At 39.7% G+C, this 25,728-nt stretch overlaps 1 protein-coding gene across 1 annotated transcript; it reads left to right on the forward strand.

The window, feature by feature from the left end:
* The first annotated feature begins 2,062 nt into the window (after positions 1 to 2,062).
* Positions 2,063 to 25,448, forward strand: LOC133237847 (serpin B10). The gene is made up of 8 exons (XM_061400410.1): positions 2,063 to 2,214; positions 6,134 to 6,310; positions 10,303 to 10,368; positions 10,800 to 10,937; positions 12,092 to 12,209; positions 18,428 to 18,570; positions 21,829 to 21,984; positions 24,058 to 25,448. Exons 2-8 carry the CDS (start codon positions 6,143 to 6,145, stop codon positions 24,460 to 24,462), a joined length of 1,194 nt encoding a protein of 397 aa, XP_061256394.1. The 5' UTR covers positions 2,063 to 2,214; positions 6,134 to 6,142; the 3' UTR covers positions 24,463 to 25,448.
* The last annotated feature ends 280 nt before the right edge of the window (positions 25,449 to 25,728 follow it).

The raw sequence follows: 25,728 nt of genomic DNA on the forward strand, positions 1-25,728 counted from the left end.
AGCCAAGTAAAGACAAGGAGGCAACCACCTGTGAGCCAGGAAGTAAGCCCTCACCAAGCACCCAGTCACACTGGCACCCTCATCTCAGACCTGCAGCATCCAGAACTGTGAAAAATGCATGTTCACCAGGCACCTAGTCAGTGGTGTCCTGTTACCCGACCGGTGGTTGAATGACAGCCATCATCCACACAATCGTCTCGGCTCCACTCTATCTCCTCTCTTCTTCTGGTTTCCATTTGAATATTCCTGATGCACCTAGAGTTCTTTTTTATGTTCTAATACATTTTGAATACTTAATAAATTCCTGCAATCTTAACATCAAATATTGTAAAAACAAAACAACAGCTAGAGCACAACTCTGCTTTGACGCCTGTTCTCCATTCATATAGCTCCTATTCCTTCATTCTCATTAGGAATATTGGCACATATTGCTAAACATACACAGGGCAGGCCATAACTAATAACAACAAATAAACATATGAGCAAAATTCTGCTGATAATATTATATTGTTGACTTAGGATAGCGTTACCTCTTTCCCAGCCAGCTCCAAACAGCCATCAAAACAATGCAAAACCAAAATTTTATCAATATAGCTAGTATGTGTGTGCTGAACTCAGTCACTTCAGTTGTGTCTAGCTCTTTGCAACCCTGTAAACTATAGCTCACCAGGCTCCTCTTTCTGTGGGATTCTCCAGGCAAGAATGCTGGAGTGGGTTGTCCTGCCCCGCTTCAGCCAGTCTTCCCAACCCAGGGATCCAACCTGCCTCTCTTGTGTCTCCTGCACTGGCAGGTGATTCTTTACCACTGGCGCCACCTGGGAGGCCCATAGCTAGTATGTCAACATATAAAGGCTTCATGTTAGTACTTGTTTATTTTTGGCTGTGCAGTGCAGCATATGGGACCTTCATTCCCTGATCGCAGATTGAACCCATTCCCCCTGAAGTGGGAGTGCAGAGTCTTAAACAATGGACTGCCAGGAAAGTCTCTAAAATTTTTAAACAAGAGGTAAGTGAGAAAGGAATCTGGAGAAGGTTTGTGGGGAAACATGAATAAAATCTTGTCTGTGGTTTTAGAGAAGAGGCTTTAGAGGAGATGAAACAATTTCTTGTTTGATCCCCCCAAATCTATATAGATGCATTGAATGTAATGCAAATAACTAGATCTGTGCAGTGATAAAGCATGAGCCACTCTCTGGTGAACCACTGGCAGTCAAGATGGACAACCCCTCTATCTGGAGCCTCCATATGATGTGTGTGTGTGTGTGCGCACGCGTGCGTGCGCATGTGTGTGCTAAGTCGTTGCAGTTGTGTCCAACTCTTGGCGGCCCTATTGATTGCAGTCCACCAGGCTCCTCTGTCCATGGAATTCTCCAGACAAGAATACTGGAGTGGGTTGCCATGGCCTCCTCCAGGGAATCTTCCCATGCCCTCCTCCAGAGGATCAGACCCAGGGACTGAACCAACATCTCTTAGGTCTCCCACACTGGGAGGTGTGTTCTTTACTACTAGTGCTACCTGAGAAGCTTTGAGATCTCCGTGACCCAGGGATCAAACCCACATCTCCTGCTTTGGCAGGCAGGTTCATTACCAGACCTAGTAACTGCATGTAAAACATCCATGCAGACCCCATGTCCCTGGAGTGGGGACAATGGGCATGAAATAGTTTGAGTTATGCCTGGGGGTCAACACCAGAGCCCAAATGAGAAGAACAGAAACATTTCTTGGATACTTCACATAATACCTTGTGAGCAATTTAACAGCAAACATTGGTGTTTATAATAATAATAATCTCCATTTTATTGCTCATAATTATTCTACTAACTTAAAACTTTCTGTTTTTATGGGAAAAAATATCTAGGGGAAGCCACTAATCTCTGCCAGTTGGCAGACTAGGGAAAACATGAAGCCAGGAATGTGTGAGTTACAATTTGTCAGAATTCCAGGCTCTGTGTACAGACAGACATGGAAAATGTGGGCCATTAAGTAATTGAGGCAAAACCTTGTCTATCTCTCTTTTTGTTTGATCTTCTGGCCAAGATAAACTTGAAAGGAAGAGTGTATAGGCTTGTAAAAGTGAATCAGAGGGTGGGGCTAAGAAAAGGGTGGTACTAAAATTGCTAAAAATTACTCCTACAGTTAAGAGTTACTTAACTCAGCCACAATTTCTTACTAAAGGAACCCACTGCCAATTCTGCTCCAGTGGAAGAAAACAAGGTATTGTAAATATTTCTTTGTTTAAAAATGTTTATGTTTTCTTTATTCATTGTACTGCCTAGATGAATAACAAACTATCAAGACCTCCACAGAACAGAAATGATAGTTGAGGCCATCCCCCTAGAATTCTGTGCAAGTCTGAGAGATTTAACCTTGAACTGGTTCAAAGATTGTGCTGGGAAAGGCTAAGCAGGAGAGCGCTTTCATTTCCAAAGATGTGAGAGATGTGGTTTTACCATGAATTGTGGATTATGAATGATATTTTTTTCCAGTCACATTTTTGGATTTGCTGCCTTTGTATTTGTCAACAGGGGCAAAAAGAAATAGGATATTCTCAGAATGATTGAACCAAAACCCTTCTATCCCTTCAAAAGAGTAGACTTGGCAACATGAACTTGATCTCACTCATTTGCGTAGGGAACTAATGATTTGACTCTCTACCCCCTACCCCTACCCAATTTCAAGTCTTGGCCTTCATTCCAGGGGCCAAAAACTTTCTTCTCTTTCATGGAATAATCAAGACCCTAACCTTACACTACATGCTCATCAGAAACCCTTCAAGACTATTAATTCCCTCAGAAATGGCTTCAGGTAAACTCAGAAGTGCTGGGGGTGTGGAGAGCTCATTTTCTGACATGCATGACTCCACCAAGTAGACAGTATTGTTAGTACCCTGGGAAGGTCAGGAGGCCTTGACTGTCCTCTAACAGGAAAGCAGAGCAGAGTCCTTCCTGCTCCCTCCTCCCACTCGCCATCACCGCTCATTTCTCCCTCCTCTTATTCGACCTCTTTTGTCACCCAATCCCTCCCTTTCACCATAAAACCTTAAAGGCAATAAAATATAGTGGCAAAAGGATTTGTATTTAGAGTCCAGAGACTGGGATTGAAATGAGAGCTCTGCTGTTAGGGAGCTGTGCATGTTAGCACATTTTACTTCTCTGGGCCTTAGTTTCCTAGCAGATAAAATGAGACAATTTGATTAGGATTAGAAGATTCTTTCCAAGACTGATTTGCTGGGAATATGTGTATCTATAATGACACATTTTGATGAATGATACTATTCTTTTCTTATTTTCATATTTCTTTGATTAAGCCCCATTACAGACTGAGATATTACATATTTTACATAAATGTGTGGATAATGATATATGGATTAGGAAATGACAACCCACTCCAGTATTCTTGTCTGGAAAATTCCGTAGACAGAGGAACCTGGTAGACTACAAGCCACCGGGTCTCAAAGAGTCAGTCACGACTGAGCAGGCGTACTGATGTATCTATATACCTCCCGGAAACTGCAAAGAGCAACTCATTCTGAAAAGGGCACACATGGCTTTTGATCTAGACTTTAGTCTTTATTTATAGTATCCTCTGAGAAGATCACTCTCCATCCCTTGAATGGATAAATTATTTCATGAGAATTTCATCCCCAAATTCTGCATCTTTCAGGAATCACCTTTAATGCTGGCTTAGCACTTCGATACTTTTTTTTAAAGGCAAGAGTTGTTCCTCTTGTATGTTCTAGGCTGCATATGATTTATTAATGATGATATTAATGAGAGTTAATGAAACTGAAGATAACTGTCTATTAACTTTCCACAAGAAATTAACTCTTTCATCAGAGAATTATCATTTTCAGGAATTTGCTACCAGTATCTAAACTCTAGAATAATCATAAATCATAGGTAGAAAGATAAAAGTCCTCAGCCTTAAAATAATAATTTCTCCTCTCTTCCCTTCATGATGATTATGCTTTGGCCATGGAGCCAAGCATTTTCCATATGAAAAATTAATGAGTTCTTAAAATAGAAAGCTTAGGGGACTGTCCCAGTGGTCTAGTGGCTAACAATCTATGCTACCAAAGCAGAGGACCCGAGTTTGATGACTGTTCAGGGAACTAGACCCTACATTCTGCAAGCAAAGACTCTACATGCTGCAACTAAGACCCAGTGCAGCCAAATAAGAAAATTAAAAAATAAAAGATAAAGCTTAATATATAGGTAGTAAACAAAACATCATTTAAAGGGATATAGCTATAAAGAAAACAGGGAGCTTATTTCCAAGATGGCACTGGATCTGTCAGGAGAAAGTGCTTATATGTAAATTTCAAACATTTTATGAGGGTGTAGAGTTATTACAAAACAAGGGTTGCTGCTTTTTTCATTTAATAAAATAGTGTTAGCCTAGAATTATCACCAGCTTCTGCAATAGGTAGAAGCTATGACTAGAGATGATTTAAAGGCTGAGAAGTTGTTTGGTTAAGGGTAAGCCTATGACTAGGAGGGGTTTCAACAGTATCACTGTTAATTCAAGTCATGAAGAAATCAAGACTTTGTCTGCACATGTCTCTCCCTTGATTCAACCATTTAGCTAGAGAGATCTCCTGACTTCTCTAAAGTTCTCATTCTAGGTTTCTCAGAGGGCCACATGATATCAGTGCAAGACCAAGTTCTATACAGTACTCACCCTAATAGGAATCTCTAGGCCTAGGAATTTGGTTTATTTTAAATTATTTAATCAGTTTGAGAAATTATTTGGCTATAAAATCACAATAGATTAAACTCACTATTTCTTTGATAGCAATCCAGTTTTAAAAATCTTAAATGAGAATATCAGGGTGATTAGAGGTGAAATTTAGAAACTGAATACAATATTTTTAAAAATGAGAAAGCTTGAGTTTCTTTGTTCATTATGATTGGTTTCAGGGGGTCTCAAGTGAGTGAGAATAAAGACAAGAGTCTTGACTTCTCTACTTCTCTATAAGCATTTCCACTAGACTGTGAAAGTTTCAGGTTTAAATAGATTTTTAAAAATGGTGACTAGAACCTTAACTATAAACACTCTAAATAAAAAATAAATAAATATTTGGAAGTTTCCATTTTGTACAAAGTCCTGAGATGGGTGCTAGCAGATGCACAAAGCAGAATAAGAAAATTTTGCTCTCAGGGAACTTGTTCTAGAGATGAAAAGATACGAACATATGAAAACAGAACTAGCAGTGTGATAAGCACCAGGCAGTGGCAAAAGCTACCTTATGGGACTTTGGTGGTAGACACGCTCCTGTGAACCCCAAAGTTCAGAAAAAGCATCCAGAGGAAAAGGTATGGAGCAGGGTTGGGTTTCATCTTATTATGAAGGAGGATAAAGGCTCTCCAAGAACCAGGATACTATCTATCAAGGTGCACATGGATAAACAAGGTTAAAAAGTATAAAAATAAGGATGAAAGATAAGTGAGAAAAAGTACAAAGTCAAAAAGGTGTATAATTATTCCTCATTTACTGGTGAAGCCAGCAGGTATGTGGTGTATAGAAAAGAAGCACTTGGCCGATTCTACTGCAATTTAAACTCTGGCAATTTCAACAGGAAGACCCAACTGACCAGAATCCAGGTGTTCTCTCAGGTGTTTCAGCGCTAGAATTTGAGGGTGTTCTCTCAAACTTTCTGGACTTCAGTTTTCTAAGATTTAAAATAATACTGGAATTATTTTCATTCAGCTCTTAGGAGGGCATAAATACAGATATATAGATTATTGTTGTTGTTTAGTTGCTAAATCGTGTCTGACTCTTGGTGACCCATTGAATGTAGCCTGCCAGACTCCTCTGTCCATGGGATTTCCTAGGCAAGAATGCTGGAGTAGGTTGCCATTTCCTTCTCCAGGGATCTTCCTGACCCAGGGACTGAACCCATGTCTCTTGCATTGGCAGGCCAATTTTTTACCACTGAGCCACCAGGGAAGCCCCATATAGATTGTTACATAGGTTATTATGTATATAATCAGGTTGGATAATACATTCTTTTGTCATTTCAATGAAGGATGATAGAAAAGATAATTGTGTAAGCCAAAAAATCCATTAAAAAAAGTAAAATAAATGGAAAAGATTATTAATATGTTCTTTAACTCTGCTTTATTTTTCTTAGATCTTCCCAATGGACTTTCTAGCAAAATCTATCAACCAATTTGCTCTGGAGTTTAGTAAAAAGCTAGCTGAATCTGCTGAGGGTAAAAATATCTTCTTTTCTCCCTGGGGGATCTCAGCCTCCTTGGCCATGGTGTATTTGGGCACCAAAGGGACCACTGCAGCCCAAATGGCCCAGGTGAGTAAGAAAGGTCAGCTATCCTCTACTGGCTTAAAATGAAATGCTTTTATTTCGCTTTTACCTTCATTCCTCTCCTGGAACCCAAATAGCCCACATTTTACAATCATGTCTTCCAAAATAAAACACACACACATTTTCCAGACCGTAAAACGTAAGGCTGAGAAAGTGAATCAACAGACAACTGTTTCTAGGAAAACTATTTAAGAACCTGTGTTCTCTGGCAAAATCAGACGGAGACATGAGGTTATCAAGTTTGGTTCAATGTCAAAATTTTTTAAAATTCTGATTATTAAAATATTTCAAGAAAGTCATGGCTCGTACTTTAATAGAGTTAGTCATCATCTTTCTAATCTTGGAAGGATTTTCTTAAAAACACAAATAGAGGACTTCTTTGGTGGCTCAGTGGTTAAAATCTGCTTGCCAATGTAGGGGACATGGCTTGATTCCTGCTCGAGGAAGATCCTACAGGCTGCAGGGCAACTATTGTAGCCTGTGCACCTAGAGCCTAGGCTCCAAAACAAGGGAAGCCCCACTCAAAGAGTAGCCTTCAGGCACTTCAAATAAAGAAAGCCCACATGCCCACGCAAAGCAGCAAAGACCCAGCACAGTCAAAAATAAATAAACAAAATAATAATAAATTGATTTAAAAAGACACAAATAAAAAAATCAGGTGAAATCTGTTTCTCATGCTTTGTTTGCTTGTTACTTTGTTCAGTCCCTGCTTGTCTGGGTGAATCTAATGAATACATGAAGAGCATTAAAATAGTAGAACAGTATTACTGTTTGTTTCCAAGGCAAACCATTCAATATCACAGTAATCCAAGTCTATGCCCCAACCACTAATGCTGAAGAAGCTGAAGTTGAGTGGTTCTATGAATATGAAGACCTACAAGACCTTCTAGAACAAACACCCAAAAAAGATGTCCTTTTCATTATAGGAGATGGGAATGCAAAAGTAGGAAGTCAAGAGATACCTGGAGTAACAGGGAAATTTGGCCTTGGTGTACAAAGTGAAGCAGGGCAAAGGCTAATAGAGTTTTGCCAAGAGAATGCGCTGGTGATAGCAAACACCCTCTTCCACCAACACAAGAGAAGACTCTACACATGGACATCACTAGATGGTCAATACTGAAATCAGATTGATTATATTTTTTGCAGCCAAAGTTGGAGAAGCTCTATACAGTCAGCAAAAACAAGACCAGGAGCTGACTGTGGCTCAGATCATGAACTCCTTATTGCCAAATTGAGACTTAAATTGAAGAAAGTAGGGAAAACCACTAGACCATTCAGGTATGACCTAAATCAAATCCCCTATGATTATACAGTGGAAGTGAGAAATAGATATAAGAGACTAGATCTGATATATAGAGTGCCTGATGAACTATGGATGGAAGTTTGTGACAGTGTACAGGAGGCAGTGATCAAGACCATCCCCAAGAAAAAGAAATGCAAAAAGGCAAAATGGTTGTCTGAGGAGGACTTACAAATAGCTGAGAAAAGAAGAGAAGCTAAAGGCAGAGGAGAAAAGTAAAGATACACCAGTTTGAATGCAGAGTTCAAAAGAATAGCAAGGAGAGATAAGAAAGCTTTCCTCAGCAATCAGTGCAAAGAAATAGAGGAAAACAATAGAATGGGAAAGACTAGAGATCGCTTTAAGAAAATTAGAGATACCAAGGGGACATTTCATGCAAAGATGGGCTCAATAAAGGACAGAAATGGTATGGACCTAACAAAAGCAGAAGATATTAAGTAGAGGTGGAAACAATACACAGAAGAACTATACAAAAAAGATCTTCATGACCCAGATAATCATGATGGTGTGATCACTCACCTAGAGCCAGGCATCCTGGAATGAGAAGTGAAGTGGGCCTTAGGAAACATCACCATGAACAAAGCTAGTGATGGAATTCCAGCTGAGCTATTTCAAATCCTGAAAGATGATGCTGTGAAAATGCTGCACTCAATATGCCAACAAATTTGGAAAACTCAGCAGTGGCCACAGGACTGGAAAAAGTCAGTTTTCATTCCAATCTCAAAGAAGCACAATGCCAAAGAATGCTCAAACTACCACACAATTGCACTCATCTCACATGCTAGCAAGTAATGCTCAAAATTCTCCAAGCCAGTCTTCAACAGTATGTGAACTTCCAGATGTTCAAGCTGGATTTAGAAAAGCCAGAGGAACAAGAGATCAAATTGCCAACATCCACTGGATCATGGAAAAAGCAAGAGAGTTCCAGAAAAACATCTATTTCTGCTTTATTGACTATGCCAAGTCTTTGACTGTGTGGATTAGAACAAACTGTGGAAAAATCTAAAAGAGATGGGAATACCAGACCACCTGACCTGCCTCCTGAGAAATCTGTGTGCAGGTCAAGAAGCAACAGTTAGAACTGGACATGGAACAACAGACTGGTTCCAAATCGGGAAAGGAGTATGTCAAGGCTGTATACAGACTCTATTTTTTTTTTTGGCTCCAAAATCGCTGCAGATGGTGACTGCAGCCATGAAAGTAAAAGACGCTTGCTCCTTGGAAGAAAAGCTATGACCAACCTGGTCACCTTAGTCACTCAGGCATGTCCGACTCTTTGGGACCCCATTGACTGTAGCCCACTAGGCTCCTCTGTCCATGGACTTCTCCAAACAAGAATACTGGAGTGGGTTGCCATTTCCTTCTCCAGGGGATCTTCCCAAGTGAGGGATAGAAAATGGTTCTCCTGCACTGCAGGCCGACTCTTTATCCACTGAGCCACCAGGGAAGCCCATGATCAACCTAGACAGCATATTAAAAAGCAGAGGCATTACTTTGCCAACAAAGGTCCGTCTAGTCAAAGCTATGGTTTTTCCAGTAGTCATGTATGGATGTGAGAATTGGACTATAAAAAAAGCTGAGCACCAAAGAGTTGTGCTTTTGAACAGTGGTGTTGGAGGAGACTCTTGAGAGTCCCTTGGCCTACAAGGAGATCCAACCAGTCCATCCTAAAGGAGATCAGTCCTGAATATTCATTGGAGGGACTGATGCTGATGCTGAAGCTCCAATACTTTGGCCACCTGATGTGAAGAACTGATGCTGGGAGGTATTGAGGGTGGGAGGAGAACAGCAGGACAGAGGATGAGATGGTTGGATGGCATCACCGATTCGATGGACATGAGTTTGAGCAAGCTCCGGGAGTTGGTGATGGACAGGGAAGCCTGGCGTGCTGCAGTCCATGGGGTCACAAAGAGTTGGACACGACTGAGTGACTGAACTAAACTGATTCCTGTATAAGCAGTTAATCTGATGTAAGCATTCTCAAATCACAGTGTTTCTATATGTGTGTGTAGCTTATATAGCAAAGTGAAAGTGAAGGCCGTTCAGTACTGCCGTTCCTTTCTGTGAGCTGCATCCAGGACGCATGTGGGAGTATAATTAGTGTCTTCCTCCTCTTGGACAATTTAAGAGAAACAGAGTCCACATCCTTCCTGTGAATTTCACATAAATGCTGGGGGAACACAAAGACTCTGACTCTATCGTCAGATGATGGTCAGCAGTGAGAACTGAAGCACTTAAGTAGAAAAAACAACTAAAACTCCTGAATTTTCCAGATAATTAGGGCAATGGTGGCTTTTGCTTAAACTGGCTAAATGATGCACTTAATTGAATACTTAGCTTTCTTCTCAAACAATGATAGATAAAAATGAACCATGGAAAACACGAGAATTTTACATTTAAGGCTATTCCCAATGTTATTTTCAATGTCCAATGCCAAGTATTAAAGTAAACAGACTAACAACTTAAATTCAACTTAAAAATTTATTTAAAAGCAGCTCTTGACTTACTCTGTTAGTCCAGGTAATATACCGTTTAAGTCAAATCAGAGCTCCCTTGATTCATTAATCATATGTTTTGCAGCTATGGGAATGACAGGCTTATATTTACTGATGTGTATTTCAAATGATCACACCTCTGCAAAATGTGCTCATGTATTGCCTTTTTATTGAAATTATAGGTTCTTCAATTTAGCAGAGACCAGGACAGCAAATTTTGTCCTGACAGTGAAAAGAAAAGGAAAATGGTATGTCTTATATTTCAATATCCATTTGATAATTAAGGAGAAGGTACTTTTAGCCTTTTTTTTTAGTGGCTAAATCAAACAACCTTTAATAGGTCATTTTTCTTAGAAAAAGATATTAAAACTATAGGAAAATTTTAGAGTACACAATGTCTACACTTTTTGAAAGAGTTGTATTCTTTCCCCTTTCTTTCCCTTCAAAACTATTTCACTTTCAACCTTGCTGTTATCTTTGCATACTAAGTGTGAAGCAAATTATGCCTCAACAACGTTTATATCCTGCACTAAGAACACCAAAGAAAACATTTACCTGCCATGCAGTTGATTTCATGATCAGTTCATGAACGTGAAATAATTTCTTTTATTCTAAATTGTTCATATACATGTGTTTCTTTTTCAACATTTTTATTTGACCAATTTCTTTTCTTTGAAAGGAATTCAATGTGGGCAAGCCTGAAGAAATGTGCTCTGATTTCCAGACACTTATTTCAGAAATCAACAGTTCCAGCCATGCTTGCATACTTAAAACAGCCAACAGGATCTACGGGGAGAAAACTTTTCCATTTCACAAGGTAAGTGCAAACCTCTTATTTTAAGTTGATGGGAAAGAAAGAGCCATGTGAGACCAATCAGAAGCTTTGTGCTTTTCTACAGGGATCCCGGGACAATCTTAATGTATAGGATGTCTGTGGTCAGTATTTCTGATAATCATTTAAACTGACCAATGTGTCAAGTTGTAAAGGAAACCAACAATGTATCTCAAACCACATCTAGTGATCAGAATTTTATGCCCAGAATAAAGGGGTACAACCCACTAACACACATAGAAATGGGGTTTATATAAACCCTGGGCCAACATTTGTTTCTTGGGAAATAGAACAAAAGATCTAGACTCACCATGTGGTGAGTCTGAAGGAGCAGAGGGTGGCATCGTCATCAGAGGGTGGCTGGAGACTCTGTCCTCAAGAGCAAAGCTGACTTTAGGATCAGATAAATCACTTCACATTATGACTATAGAAAATGCTATTTACATGCAATTAAGTCAACTTCTTTTCTCTGATGGTTGAGACCCCACAATGCAGATCCTCAGAGGAGTTAACTTTGCTGCTGCTGCTGCTGCTGCTAAGTCACTTCAGTCGTGTCCGACTCTGTGCGACCCCATGGACTGCAGCCTACCAGGCTCCTCTGTCCATGGGATTTTCCAGGCAAGAGTACTGGAGTGGGTTGCCATTGCCTTCTCCTGAGTCAACTCTATGTCCGGCCAAACATTTAGTTCTTCCTGTTTGTCTGTCACATTCTTTGGCATGTGTCAGAAAAGAGCCAGAAGACCCAGGTGCCCTGTGGGTAAGAAGTAAAGAAATTGAATAGGACAGAAGGATAGCAATAGAAAAAGTCAAGCTGTACAGTGGAGAAGACTCCTGGGAATAAGATCCCACATGACACATGGCACATATATATATGGATGTGGGGGCTCCAGAGCTGTAGGGGGCAGGCCTTCCTTCCACAACTGCAGTTCTGCATGGCTAGTCTGCATCCAGCTAAGTTTACACAGGGGAGCTTAGTTTTAACCATAGCTGGAGTATGGAAGACTGAAGAAAACAATGGGGTGAGAGTTTGCAATTATCCATCTAGCTGTATTTTTTTTTTCAATAATCTAAATAGACTTGATTTCTCAGCTTTGATAAAAAAAAAATCTACAAAAGGAGATTTTACCTATATCTTCCAGAAATATTTAGAAGATGTGAAAACATATTTTGGTGCAGAGCCACAGTCTGTGAACTTTATAGGAGCTTCTGACCAAATCAGAAAGGAGATCAACTCTTGGGTTGAAAAACAGACTGAGGGTAAGCTTTCTGCAAGGTGATCACCGTGTATTTTTGAAAAGTATTACTTTATCATTTTGAATTGTGTTATGTGTTAAGTATGTACATTTCTTAAATAGAACTGTGGGCATATTCTAATTATTCAGAACATTTGTTTTTATTCTAAGTCTTATCTAAAACAAATAAGACAACCATTTAATTAATACCAAGTAAACAAGAGAATGATCACACTCTACTAATTCCAAAGAGGACTCTAGAGAAATGCAAAAAGTTTTGGAATACTGATGCACATGTGGTTTCTAAAGAAAAGTGGCTGCTAATGAATAATTAATGTGTGGCATTAAATATACTGTATAACCTTAAGTAAGTTCCAGAATAAGGTCATATATTAGAACAGATTTAAAATGCAGTAACTATCCTAGTAATAGGATAGAAGTTTGTTGTTGCTATTGTTGTTCAGTTGCTAAGTCTTGTCTGGCTCTTTTTAACCCCGTGGACTGCAGAACACCAGCCTTCCCTTCACCATTTCCCAGAGTTTGCTCAGATTCATGTCCAAAAAAGATAGTTTATCTCTGACCTAATCATCACAGGATAGATAAGCATTCTCTTCCCAGAGGCCTTCCAGAGATATACCTTGTGGATTAGAGCTGCATCTTCAAGATGTGGCTTTTATATTTGTCTAAGATGATTCTTGGGCTGCCCCGGTGGCTCAGTAGTAAAGAACCCATCTGCCAATGCAGGAGATTTTGGTTCAGTCCTTGGGTTGGGGAGATCACCTAGAGAAGGAAATGGCAATCTACTCCAGTATTCTTGCCTGGAGAATTCCAGAGAAGCCTGACAGGCTACAGTCCATGAGGTTGCAGAGTGGCACACCACTGAGATTGTGCACACAGGAGATGATTCTTAATGTTTGTCAGTGTCACAGTCAGCAGGAAATAGGGAAGATAAAGCCTCTTTGCTTTTAAGTGGCTGCCCTGAAACTTTCACACATCAATTCCATTTATATCCCAAACTTGGGAACACAGCATACGTTATGCTCTGGTGACCATTTTGTCTTAGTTTGCCTGGGAATTTCCAGATTTTATTTTCTGAAAGTCTCTCAGGCCTGGACAAACCAAGATAGTCAGTTACCTGGACCTGTAGTAAAAGATGAATCCTAACTCCCTAAACTGATATAGAAGCTCAGCGTGACCATGGGGTCTTGCCTGTCTCTCCACTCCAACTCTTATCATTCTCTGACTCAAAACTAATGCTCAGGAATTTCAAGTGGCACAGAATCCCAGAAGATTCCTGTGCTACTTCACACCCCCACATATTTACTCCTGTGTCCCCTCAATCAGAAACTGCCCCTCTCCTGCCACTCCCAGCCCCTTCATGGCCACTGGTTAACAACTCAGGGCCTCCCTCAGACAAAGAGCCTTCCTCTTTGCTCTCAAAGCCCCTTTGGGAACCTTTACCTTGACACTTACCACGTCGTTCCTAAAACTAACAATTGTTCAGTTGTTCATTGACGTCCCTACCTCTCCCATTAGATTCAAAGACCTAAGTGCAATAACACTACCTTATTTGAGTTTCTGCTTTGAATCACTAACAAATAATAGCCTCGCCTATGGTATTTGTTCAGAACATTGATGTTTATTGAAGTGAATTGAGGAAGCTGGCAGCCCTACATTCTCAGTTCTTTTTTTACTGAACTAGTGACTCAGAGGAGAACGCAATGGCAACCCACTCCAGTACTCTTGCCTGGAAAATCCCATGGATGGAGGAGCCTGGTAGGCTGCAGTCCTTGGGGTCGCTAAGAGTTGGACACAACTGAGCGACTTCACTTTCACTTTTCACTTTCATGCATTGGAGAAGGAAATGGTAACCCTATCCAGTGTTCTTGCCTGGAGAATCCCAAGGATGGCAGAGCCTGGTGGGCTGCCATCTATGGGGTCGCACAGAGTCAGACATGACTGAAGCGACTTAGCAGCAGCAGCAACAGTGATTCAGAAGCCATGCTGAGGCAGGAGTGACTGTTCTTCCTAACTTACGCCTGATTTGGATTCATCCAAATGTGAGTCTGGTTTGAGAATTATAGATTAGCCTGTATTTACAGAAAGAAACTACTTACATTGTTCCAGTTCATGTGAGAACCAAATGTGATTGTACAGGCAAAAGCACATTGAAATGCACAACACAAACTAAACACAGTAGCTGTGCTGTCACTTCAGTCATGTCCGACTCTTTGCGACCCTGTGGACTGTAGCCCGCCAGGCTCCTTGGTCCATGGGATTCTCCAGGCAAGAATACTGGAGTGGGTTGCCATGCTCTCCTCCAGGGGAATCTTCCAGACACAGAGATCGAACCCATGTCTCTTATGTCTGCCTGCATTGACAGAGGGTTCTTTCCAGTAGATGTAGAAGCAATTATAGTGCCGGAGCTGAATTAAATCTCAGCTCTCAAATGCCTACCCTCTGCCTACTTGGGTCCCTAGAAGACAGAAAAGGGCCTTATGGACAGGAAGACAGGGAGCAACTCATATGCTGTCTTTCACCGAAGCAAATCCTTTCAGAGCTGAGTAGAGAGTAAATGTCTGATGCTCACAAGATTGGTTTGCATAAGGGTCTTGCCATCTTCCCCATATAGGCTGATGCACTCAAGGAGAATGACAGAATCCATTTCACCAGATCACAGAGCTGTCCGGACTTTCCTATGATGATAGAAATGTGCCATAAATCTGAGGGCTGTCATAGCAAATGACCACAAACTGTGTGGTTTAGACCAATGGAAATATATTTTCTGATAGTTCTGGTGCTTCCCTAGTGGTTCAGTGGTAAAGAATGTGCCTACCAATGAAGGAGATGCAGGAGATGCAGGTACCATCCCTGGGGTGGGAAGATCCCTTGAAGAAGGAAATGACAACCCACTCCAGTATTCTTGCCTGGGAAATCCCATGGACACAGGAGCCTGGCGGGCTACAGTCCACGGGGTCGCAAAGAGTCAGACACAACTTAGTGCTAGACATGCAACAACACAGTTCTGGAGGCTGCACATCCGAAGTTAAGGTGTTGACAGGGCTCTACTGTTATTCAGTCGCTAATCTGAGTTTCACTCTTCACAACCCCATGAACTGTGGCATGCCAGGCTTCCACTTCTTTGGAAAATTTTAGGAAAGAAGCCATTCCATGCCTCTCTCCTAGTTGCTGATAGTTGCTGGCAAACCTTGGCTTGTAGAAGCATCTCTCCAATCTCTGCCTCTGTTGATACATGGCTTTCTACTCTTCCTCTCCTTTGTCTTTGTGTTTTCACAGTCTGTGTGTCTGTGTTCGAATTTCTCTCCTTTTATAAGGACACCAGTCATTGAATTAGAGGCCCAACCTAATCCAGTATGACTTCATTGTAACTTGATTGCACCTGCAAAGACCCTATTTTGAAATGAGATCACATTCACAGGGACTGGGGGTTAGGAATTAATGTATCTTTTGGGAAGGACAAGATTCAGCCCACAACAGCAATCAGTTCAGTTCAGTCACTCAGTCGTGTCCGACTCTTTGCAACCCCATGAACCACAGCACACCAGGCCTCCCTGTCCGTCACCAACTCCCGGAGTTTACCCAAACTCATGTCCATTGAGCCGGTGATGCCATCCAACCATCTCATCCTCTGTTGTTCCTTTCTCCTCCTGCCCTCTATCTTTTCCAGCATCAGGGTCTCTTCAAATGAGTCAGCTCTTCCATCAGGTGGCTAAAGTATTGGAGTTTCAGCTTCAACATCAGTCCTTCCAATAAACACCCAGGACTGATCTCCTTTTAGGATGGACTGATTAGAGCTCCTCGCAGTCCAAGGGACTCTCAAGAGCCTTCTCCAACACCACAGTTCAAAAGCATCAATTCTTCGGCCCTCAGCTTTCTTCATAGTCCAACTCTCACATCCATACATGACCACTGGAAAAACCATAGTCTTGACTAGACAGACCTTTGTTGACAAAGTAATGTCTCTGCTTTTGAATATGCTATCTAGGTTGGTCATAACTTTCCTTCCAAGGAGTAAGCATCTTTTAATTTCATGGCTGCAGTCACCATCTGCAGTGATTTTGATGCCCTCCCCCCCCCCAAATAAGGTCAGCTACTGTTTCCATTGTTTTCCTATGTATTTGCCATGAAGTAATGGGACTGGATGCCATGACGTTAGTTTTCTGAATGTTGAGCTTTAAGCCAACTTTTTCGCTCTCCTCTTTCACTTTCATAAAGACACCCTTTAGTTCTTCTTCACTTTCTGCCATAAGGGTGGTGTCATCTGCATATCTGAGGTTATTGATATTTCTCCCAGCAATCTTGATTCCAGCTTCTGTTTCTTCCAGCCCAGCATTTCTCATGATGTACTCTGCATATAAGTTAAATAAGCAGGGTGACAATATATAGCCTTGACGTACTCCTTTTCCTATTTGGAACCAGTTTGTTGTTCCATGTCCAGTTCTAACTGTTTCTTCCTGACCTGCATACAGGTTTCTCAAGAGGCAGGTCAGGTGGTCCTGTATTCCCAACTCTTTGAGAATTTTCCACAGTTTATTGTGATCCACACAGTCAAAGGCTTTGGCACAGTAAATAAAGCATAAATAGATGTTTTTCTGGAACTGTCTTGCTTTTTCCATGATCCAACAGATGTTGGCAATTTAATCTCTGGTTCCTCTGCCTTTTCTAAAACCAGCTTGAACATCTGGAAGTTCATGGTTCACGTTTTGCTGAAACCTGGCTTGGAGAATTTTGAGCATTACTTGCTAGCATGTGAGATGAGTGCAATTGTGCAGTAGTTTGAGCATTCTTTGGCATTGCCTTTCTTTGGGATTGGAATGAAAACTGACCTTTTCCAGTCCTGTGGCCACTGCTGAGTTTCCCAAATTTGCTGGCATATTGAGTGCAGCACTTTCACAGCATCATCTTTTAAGATTTGAAATAGCTCAACTGGAATTCCATCACCTCCACTAGCTTCATTTGTAGTGATGCTTCCTAAGGCCCACTTGACTTCACATTCCAGGATGTCTGGCTCTAGGTGAGTGATCACACCATCGTGATTATCTGGGTCACGAAGATCTTTTTGTACAGTTCTTCTGTGTATTCTTGCCACCTCTTCTTAATGTCTTCTGCTTCTGTCAGGTCCATACCATTTCTGTCCTTTATTGAGCCCATCTTTGCATGAAATATTCCCTTGGAATCTCTAATTTTCTTGAAGAGATCTCTATTCTTTCCCATTCTATTATTTACCTCTATTTCTTTGCACTGAACACTGAGGAAGGCTTTCTTATCTCTTCTTGCTATTCTTTGGAACTCTGCATTCAGATGCTTATATCTTTCCTTTTCTGCTTTGCTTTTCGCTTCTCTTCTTTTCACAGCTATTTGTAAGGCCTCCCCAGACAGCCATTTTGCCATTTTGCATTTCTTTTTCTTGGGGATGATCTTGGTCCCTGTCTCCTGTACAATGTCACGTATCTCTGTCCAGAGTTCATCAGGCACTCGTCTATTAGAGCTAGTCCCTTAAATCTATTTCTCACTTCCACTGTATAATCATAAGGGATTTGATATAGGTCATACCTGAATGGTCTAGTGTTTTTCCCCACTTTCTTCAATATTCTCCCCGAAATACATAACTTAAATATTATCTTGAAGAAGCATCAGAAAAATCTGAGCAGAGAGTTAAGCATTCTACAATTTTTTTTTTCCCGAAAGTATCAAGGTCATGAAAGACAAAGAATGAATGTGAAACTGCCTTGGCTTAAAGAGGACTAAGAGGAAATGACAGCTAAATGCAACTTGAGCTCTTGGATTGATTTCTAATCTAGAAAAAAAGGACACTATTGGAACAACAGATGAAATAATTTAAACAGGGAACACCTCTTGTGGTCCAGTGGGGTTGGGACTTTGCCTTCCAAAACACAGGGTATGGGTTTGATCCCTGGTTGGGGAACTAAGATATCACATGATTTGTGGCCAAAAAATGAAAACATAAAACAGAAACAGTACTGTAACAAATTAAGTAAGGACTTTAAAAATGGTCTACATAAAAATTATCTTTTAGAAGAAGAAATCTAAGTAGATCTGTTAATATTAATGGTATTCTATCAATACTGAATTCCTGGTTTGAATTTTTCTGGGTATAAGATGTTACCATTTAACAGTGTTTCATAATCATAAGTTTTATAAGTGTGGCATTTCACCAGGACATAACTATATCATTTGAAATATGTCCCTTTGCTTTTGTAGGAAAAATCCTAAATCTCCTACCTGATGATGCAGTGGATCCTACAACCAGAATGGTTCTGGTGAATGCCCTTTACTTTAAAGGAGTCTGGGAACATCAATTCTTAGTCCAAAATACCACAGAAAAGTCTTTCAAAATAAACAAGGTAGGAGCCTGTTAATAACCAGTATGTATTTTATAAGACATTGCAAATGAAATTCTATTTTAAATTCATTCTATCTGAATATTTGTTCCTGTAAATGATGGCTCTTTACTCGGGCAGGGATGACTGACCTAAAAGCCCCAGTTTCATCCCACCTGGACGTTGCCCTTTCATTGTTTTAATCTCACATATTTTATCACTCACCCCTCGCTGCGATCATGGTAGAGTAGGTAAGGTAGTTATTGCATTTATTTTCCAAGTTAGAAGTGCAGTGGGGCTAAGTGGCTAGATTCATTTCAAGTTTATTTGTTTTGGTTTCATTTAGTTTCTCTGGTCAATAGAGGAACCAACCTTTAAATGTCCAGTGTTGAGGGGTGTGTGTGTTACTTGCTCTTTGTGACCCCACAGACTGTAGCCCGCCAGAGTCCCCTTTCTATGGGAGTGTCCTGGCAAGAATAGTGGGTTGCCATTTCCTCCTCCAGGGGAGCTTCCTGACCCAGGGATCTAACCTGGGTCTCCGATTGAACCTGGATCTCCTGTGTCTCCTGCAGTGGCAGGTGGATGCTCTACCACTGAGCCGCTGGGGAAGCCTCAAGTGCCTCGAGCTGTGCCTCAGTTAGAAGGCTGCCAGAACCATGATTCCACGTTCTTCACTTACGAGTTCTGTTCTTGTTCTACTAAACTAGCATCATCTTACACCAAACTCTTACTTTTCCAGAAGAAAAAGAAATAAAAAACATTTTAAAATCTCATCTCTTTCTTTAAGTTTTCCCTCTGGGCTGGCACACAGAGCATTTGTTTTTGTAGTAGGAACCACTTCAGCAACAAGGGAGATGAACAGAAGGTCACAGATACACCCAAGGGCTGGAATGCGGCTGGGTCTTGAGAATTGAATGGAAACGAAGATTCAAATATTGTCAGGATTCATCTTCTATCTTCTCAACTCTGTTTCTCTCATCCTTCTTCTCTCAATCTGAAGTCTGATCTCCATTCTAGAGATGAGTTTGATAGGTCACATTCCAAATTCTTAGGTAAAGAACTGACTGCCAAAGTTTGTGAAAATGTTTTAGTCCTGGGTGGATTATCTCACTTAAACACTGCTGCTGATGACTTATGGCTGTAACAATATGTTGTGTGCAATAGGTTGTGTGCAATAGGCAATTTTCAGATGATCAGTGGGGAAAAGATGTAGAAAGGACTGAATTTATAATCCTACAGGCTAACTGGAAATAAGCTGGATAGTTACTTGGCTTGATAAAAGCAGTAGAAATTTTCAGCTGCAAGTGATAGGAAAGCATTCCAAACTAGCTCCAGTGACATAAGAATTATATTAGTGTTAGCTCAAGGGCTTCCCTGATGGCTCGGGGTAAAGAATCCACCTGCCAATGTGGGAGATGTGGGTTCAATCCCTCTGTCAAGAAGATCCTCTGGAGAAGTAAATACCTCCAGTATTCTTGCCTGGGAAATCCCATGGACAGAAGACAATGGTGGGCTATAGTTCATGGTGTCACAAGAGAGTCAGACATGACTAATAAACTAAACAACATCAAAGAAACTAAGAGGAACCAGGAGTGGGACCTCTAGAGTCTCAAACATAATCTGTCCTCTCTGCTTCTACCCTTGAGCCATCATTATTGCTCTCATTCTCTGATATTAAGGATGGAGTTTATCCATATGACCAGGGAATATGACTGCCCTTTATTCTAGCTTCACAACTCTACTGTTAATACAGAGAGAGTCTTGGCTGCTAGCTCTAACAGAATGCTCCCAAAGAAGACTCTGATTGGTCCCACCCATATGCTTATCCTTGAGACAATCATTTCAACACAGAGCATCCTGAGTGAACAGCCATGGTCACGAGGCCACTACCTTAGCAGAAAGGTAGGGCTTTGTGATTGACATTTAGCACCACATAGAGTGGATAAATAACAAGTATAAAATGTCTGAATTGCACGGTTTTGCTTTTGTTTACCATTGGCTTTACTGACATTTCATAATGTCATGTATCTACCATTACAGTATCATACAGAATAATTTCATTGTCCTAAAAATGCCCTGTACTCAACACATTCATCCCTCCCTCTAAGTCTTTCGCAACTGATGATCTTTTTACTGTCTGTATAGTTTTGCCTTTTCCAGAATGCAGTAAAATTGGAATTACATAGTATGCAATCTTCTTGAAGGTGCAACCACATTCTTCTACTTAGCAATATGTATTTAAAGTTCCTCCAATATGTATTTAAAGCCACTTTTTGTGGCTTGACAGGTCATTTCACTTTATTGCTGAATAATCTCCCATTGTATGGATTTAAGATTTTGTTGATCCGTTTGCCTTGCTGAAGGGCATTTTGATTCTTTCTAGTTTTTGGCAATTATGACTCAAACTGCTATAAACATATATGTGCAAGATTTTGCATGAACATGTTTGTAACTCATTCTGGTGACTACCCAGGAGCACAGTTGTTGGATCATGTGGTAAGGTTGTGTTTAGCTTTGGAAGAAACCACTGCACTGCCATCTGGTGTGGCTTCCACTTTGCATTCCCATTGGCAGAGAATGTCAGTTCCATCTTAGCTAGAAGTTTGTGTCATCAGGGTTTTGAACTTTTGGCCTTTCTATTAGCTGTGACACTCCACAGCTAATCTTCACTGTTTTAATTTGCAATTGCCTAAGCACATAGGATAGAACATCTTTTCACATGCTGTAGGTCTTCCTTTGATGAAGTATCAGTTTAGATCTTTTGCCTATTTTTTAAGCAGGGTTCATTGCTTTATCATTGTTGAGTTTTAAGAGTTCTTCACAAATTTCAGATACTGGTATTTTACCAAACACATATTTTGCAATTCTTAGCTGCTGGTTTATTGCTTGTGTTTTCCTTCTCTTAGTGGATTTCAGTTTTATGATATTAAAAGGCTGTCTCAAATGTTTGCATCTGAAATGCAACTTAGTTTCTGAATCATTGGTATTTGCATAGTTTGCATAAGATTATATATTGTTTTAAGTGTTTGGTACAATCCAGCTTGCCATGATTCATAGAGGATGCCATAATACTGTCAGAGAAAGAAATTCTCACATCATTTATTGATGATGTTATCAGTGGAACACATATTTCCAGAAAGCAAGTTTGAATAGTTTTATTCAGCATTTAGCAGAGGATCATCATCTTTGTCAGTGTCACAGATGGCTGGGAACCAATGTTGCTAAAGAATTAAGAATTTGGTGAGATACCTCCCCAGTGATTTTGCTGCATATATTCTACAGACTACAAGCAAACCAGTGCAAATGATGTCCATGAAAGAAAAACTTCAAGTATTTTACATAGAAAGTCCACAAGCCATGGGCCTTCAACTCTACTATGAGAGCCGTGACCTCAGTCTGCTCATACTGCTGCCAGAAGACGTTGATGGACTGGATCAGGTAAAGGGATCAGTCTATTCATACCTCCCTCCTTTCCTCTTCCCTTTGGTAACATTTGTTTTCTCTCTGTGAGTCTATGTCTATTTTGCAAATGCATGCAAAATCACTTTAGTCATGTTTGACTCTGTGCAACCCCATTGACACACCAAGTTCCTCTGTCCATGGGATTCTATAGACAAGAATACTGGAGTGGGTAGCCATTTTCTCCTCCAGGGAAACTTCCTGACCCAGGGATTGAACCTGTGTCTCTTGTGTCTCCTGCATTGGCAGGCAGGCTCTTTACCACTAGCACCACTTGGGAATGTTTACTTGCATGGAAAAATAACTTAAAAAAAGAGACATCAGTCTGACATGAATATGGTTCTAGTGTTTATCCCTCCTGGGAAAAAAGATATGATCTTATAAAGATATGATCTCCCTGTTTTTGAATTTCTGCAAAGGGGGGCAACCAACACATCTTCAACCCTAGTTACTGTATTTTCACGTATCACTTAAGCTTTACAAAACTTTGTAAGGTTGATGTTACTATTTCTCAGGAAGGATAAGTAGTCTACAGACACCTTTAGCATTGGGTAGCCACACAAACAACAGCTAGAAATATTTATTGTGAGTAACAAAGCTGTGTAGATTGATCATAACAATCTTTCAGGTAGTATAGGTCTTTTTTCTCCTTCTGGTAGAACCTACCTAATTAATTTTTAAGTCACATGCATTAAGCTAGCCTTAGACATACATTTAAAAACATAAACAGAGTCTAAAACATTTTTTAAAGAATGCTTTTTATCAAGTAAACACTCTTCAGAAGATATAGTCTGTATCAGTGCATCTTCAGGTTATTGTTTAAGTTGTTCACCAGTTAAACATGGTGATGGACAGGGAGGCCTGGCGTGCTGTGATTCATGGGGTCGCAAAGAGTCAGACACGATTGAGCGATGAACTGAACTGCACTGAACTGAAGCCTGATTTTGGCCAGACTACATTTCTGAGCGATTCACGTGCAATCAGTGGTCTGTCTTTCTGTGCACTGTGTGTAGTTTTTCATGTGTGCCAGATTGTTTATATTTCTGCTTCCACTTTCCTATTGGTGTTTAGAAAGATCTCTAGATAGTGTCATAAAATTTGTGAAACTGGAAAGGATGGTAAAACCAAGTGTGAACACTAAACCATTAGAGTTACATCATTATAAGCCTTTTTTTTTTTTTTACAAAGTGCAAGTTCCTGACCTGAAACATTGTCACTTAATGCACATCATTTACATATGTGTCTTTGATAGCAATACTTGGATCTAGAAAACTCCAAATTAGCAAAACCATGTGCTTTAAACAAACATGTTATTTAAAAAATCAAACATTGCTTTTTATCCTATATATGTAATGCATATGTGTATATACATATATATTTATTGTTTTAAAATTTTAAATATCAAGAGAAAAAGCAGCTTCAAAATCACTATTTAAAAAGTTATTACTCTTAAGATAGAATGATTTTCCTTTCTTTACTATTCTTTTTCTCCCCATAATTTATAATTACTAGTTTCATATTGGTGTAATTATAGAGTATAGGCATTTTATCTCAGATTTTGTTTTTGAAGGATTGTATACTGTGCTAATGAAACTAATTTAATAAATTAGTTATTGAACTAGTTTATTAGTTAATAAATTAGTTTTAAACTAGTTAATACAACTAATAAAAATATTTTTTTTGGTTCCCTGGCGTACAACGTGTCCTAGAGTATATGCTTTTGTGTTGATGACATCTAAATGTATATTTATACTAGTATATTTGTGTATGTAGTTGCTGTCTTGCAAATATCATAGAAGTACTTCTGTTTTGAATCAAGGTCTAACTTATTAAGCCTATATCCTGAGAACTATTAATCTGCAAAATGATATGTCAACAGTGTGAAAGATCTCTTTATAAACAAAAAAAATCCAAATGTGTGTGTTTTGTTACCTTTGGTAATGGGAGTGATTATAATTCATCTATGTAATATCTAGAGATTTCACTCAACCTTTATTTCCTATTTCTTAATTGGAAATTACTGATTCTTTCTTCATTGGCTCCAAATTGCAGCTGGAAAAGGCTATCACCTATGAGAAGCTGAGTGAGTGGACCAGCGCAGACATGATGGAGTTGTGCAATGTGCAGTTAAACCTTCCCAAGTTCAAGCTGGAAGAGACTTACGATCTCAAGTCAACTTTGAGCAGTATGGGGATGAGTGATGCCTTTAACCAGAGCAAAGCTGATTTCTCAGGAATGTCCTCAGAGAGAAACCTATTTCTGTCCAGTGTTTTCCATAAGTGTTTTGTGGAAATAAATGAACAAGGTACAGAGGCTGCAGCTGGTACTGGGAGTGAAGTAAGTGTAAGAATGAAACTCCCTTCCATCGAATTCAATGCAGACCACCCGTTCCTCTTCTTCATCAGGCACAACAAAACCAACGGCATTTTATTTTATGGGAGATTCTGCTCCCCCTAAACCCTGCATCTCTCTCATCAAACAAGAGCATCTAAAGTGTGAAAAATACACATATGATGGAAAACACAATTACAATACAACCAGTTTGTAGCTTGACTCTTTCGTATGCATACATATTAGAAAGATTATCTTGAAATAATATATTCTAGTGATCCTATCAGGCCTATATAGTTAGAGAGAATGCAAATTTAATTTTTTTAACATTTTAATGTGACTTTTATTTGCTTTTCAGAAATTCGGTTATTCAATCAAATGCCTTCAATGCTTGACCTACCTGGTCACTGTATCTCCATTGTCGCTTATATTTCACATGCATCATTTAGTGAAGAAAAATCTTTATAAAGGTGATATAATGATATAATGTGAATTTAAAAGTATTCTAAAATAAAAATTTTATTAGAAAGAATTACTATGGGTAACAGTTGTCACATTAACATCTTTGCTTTTAAAAATCTTATAAACTAGAAGAGTAAATTTCTAATTTATATAAATGTATATTGTTGGGTATAAGAAGATATTCTTACTAACATTTTATCTCCACAAAATTGCCTGTGTTTTTCCAATTTCTACTAAAAATGCTCATACACAATGTCTTATTGGTAGTCTCATCAGCTGTTATTCTAATTTTAGAGACTGAGTGTATCATTCTAGTTGCTTTTTTCCATTTTAATTTACTAAGTGAAAGACATAATCTACTATGGATCTGATATGAGCAGTGTATAAATTAGTACAAGAAAATGTGTTTTCTGTATCAGATCTTGTTTTGGTATCATAGAATTAAAAAAAAAAAAAAGATCCTATACTTTGGGCTTCCCTGGTGGCTCAGGTTATAAAGAATCTGTCTGCAATACAGGAGACCCGGGTCCTTTGCTTTTGCTCCAAAGAAGGGCAATTGTAGTATATACGATGTTTATCACATCGTCATGAGACATTTTGCCTCTACCCATAGCACCTCACATTAAGTGACAATGAAATAAATCCCTGTGTCTGTGCTCTACCAAATTAAAAGTCCTTATGTTTTAGGTGTCATGTGGACTCAAAAGAAAAGTAAGCTAACAAGTGAACAGGGAGCCTGGAAACCGAGCCAAGATAAAGGAAGACCAGAGTGACTCTGTCAGAAGCTGACAGTCAAAGAATATTCAACACAGTATTTTCCAAACAAAGAGGAAAAAGGATGATACTAGAAATTGCAGGTTAGTAAGATGCATTCTGAAAGTTATGACCAACCTAGGTAGCATATTAAAAAGCAGAGACATTACTTTGCCA

The sequence above is a fragment of the Bos javanicus genome, chromosome 24 (assembly GCF_032452875.1).
Source record: "Bos javanicus breed banteng chromosome 24, ARS-OSU_banteng_1.0, whole genome shotgun sequence".
Taxonomy (NCBI): domain Eukaryota; kingdom Metazoa; phylum Chordata; class Mammalia; order Artiodactyla; family Bovidae; genus Bos; species Bos javanicus.

Coding starts and splice junctions, on each gene's coding strand:
- LOC133237847 (XM_061400410.1), top strand. CDS start 6,143: ATGGACTTTCTAGCAAAATCTATCAACCAATTTGCTCTGGAGTTTAGT. Junction 6,311..10,302: donor CTGCAGCCCAAATGGCCCAG/GTGAGTAAGAAA, acceptor TTGAAATTATAG/GTTCTTCAATTTAGCAGAGA. Junction 18,571..21,828: donor AGTCTTTCAAAATAAACAAG/GTAGGAGCCTGT, acceptor TATATTCTACAG/ACTACAAGCAAACCAGTGCA.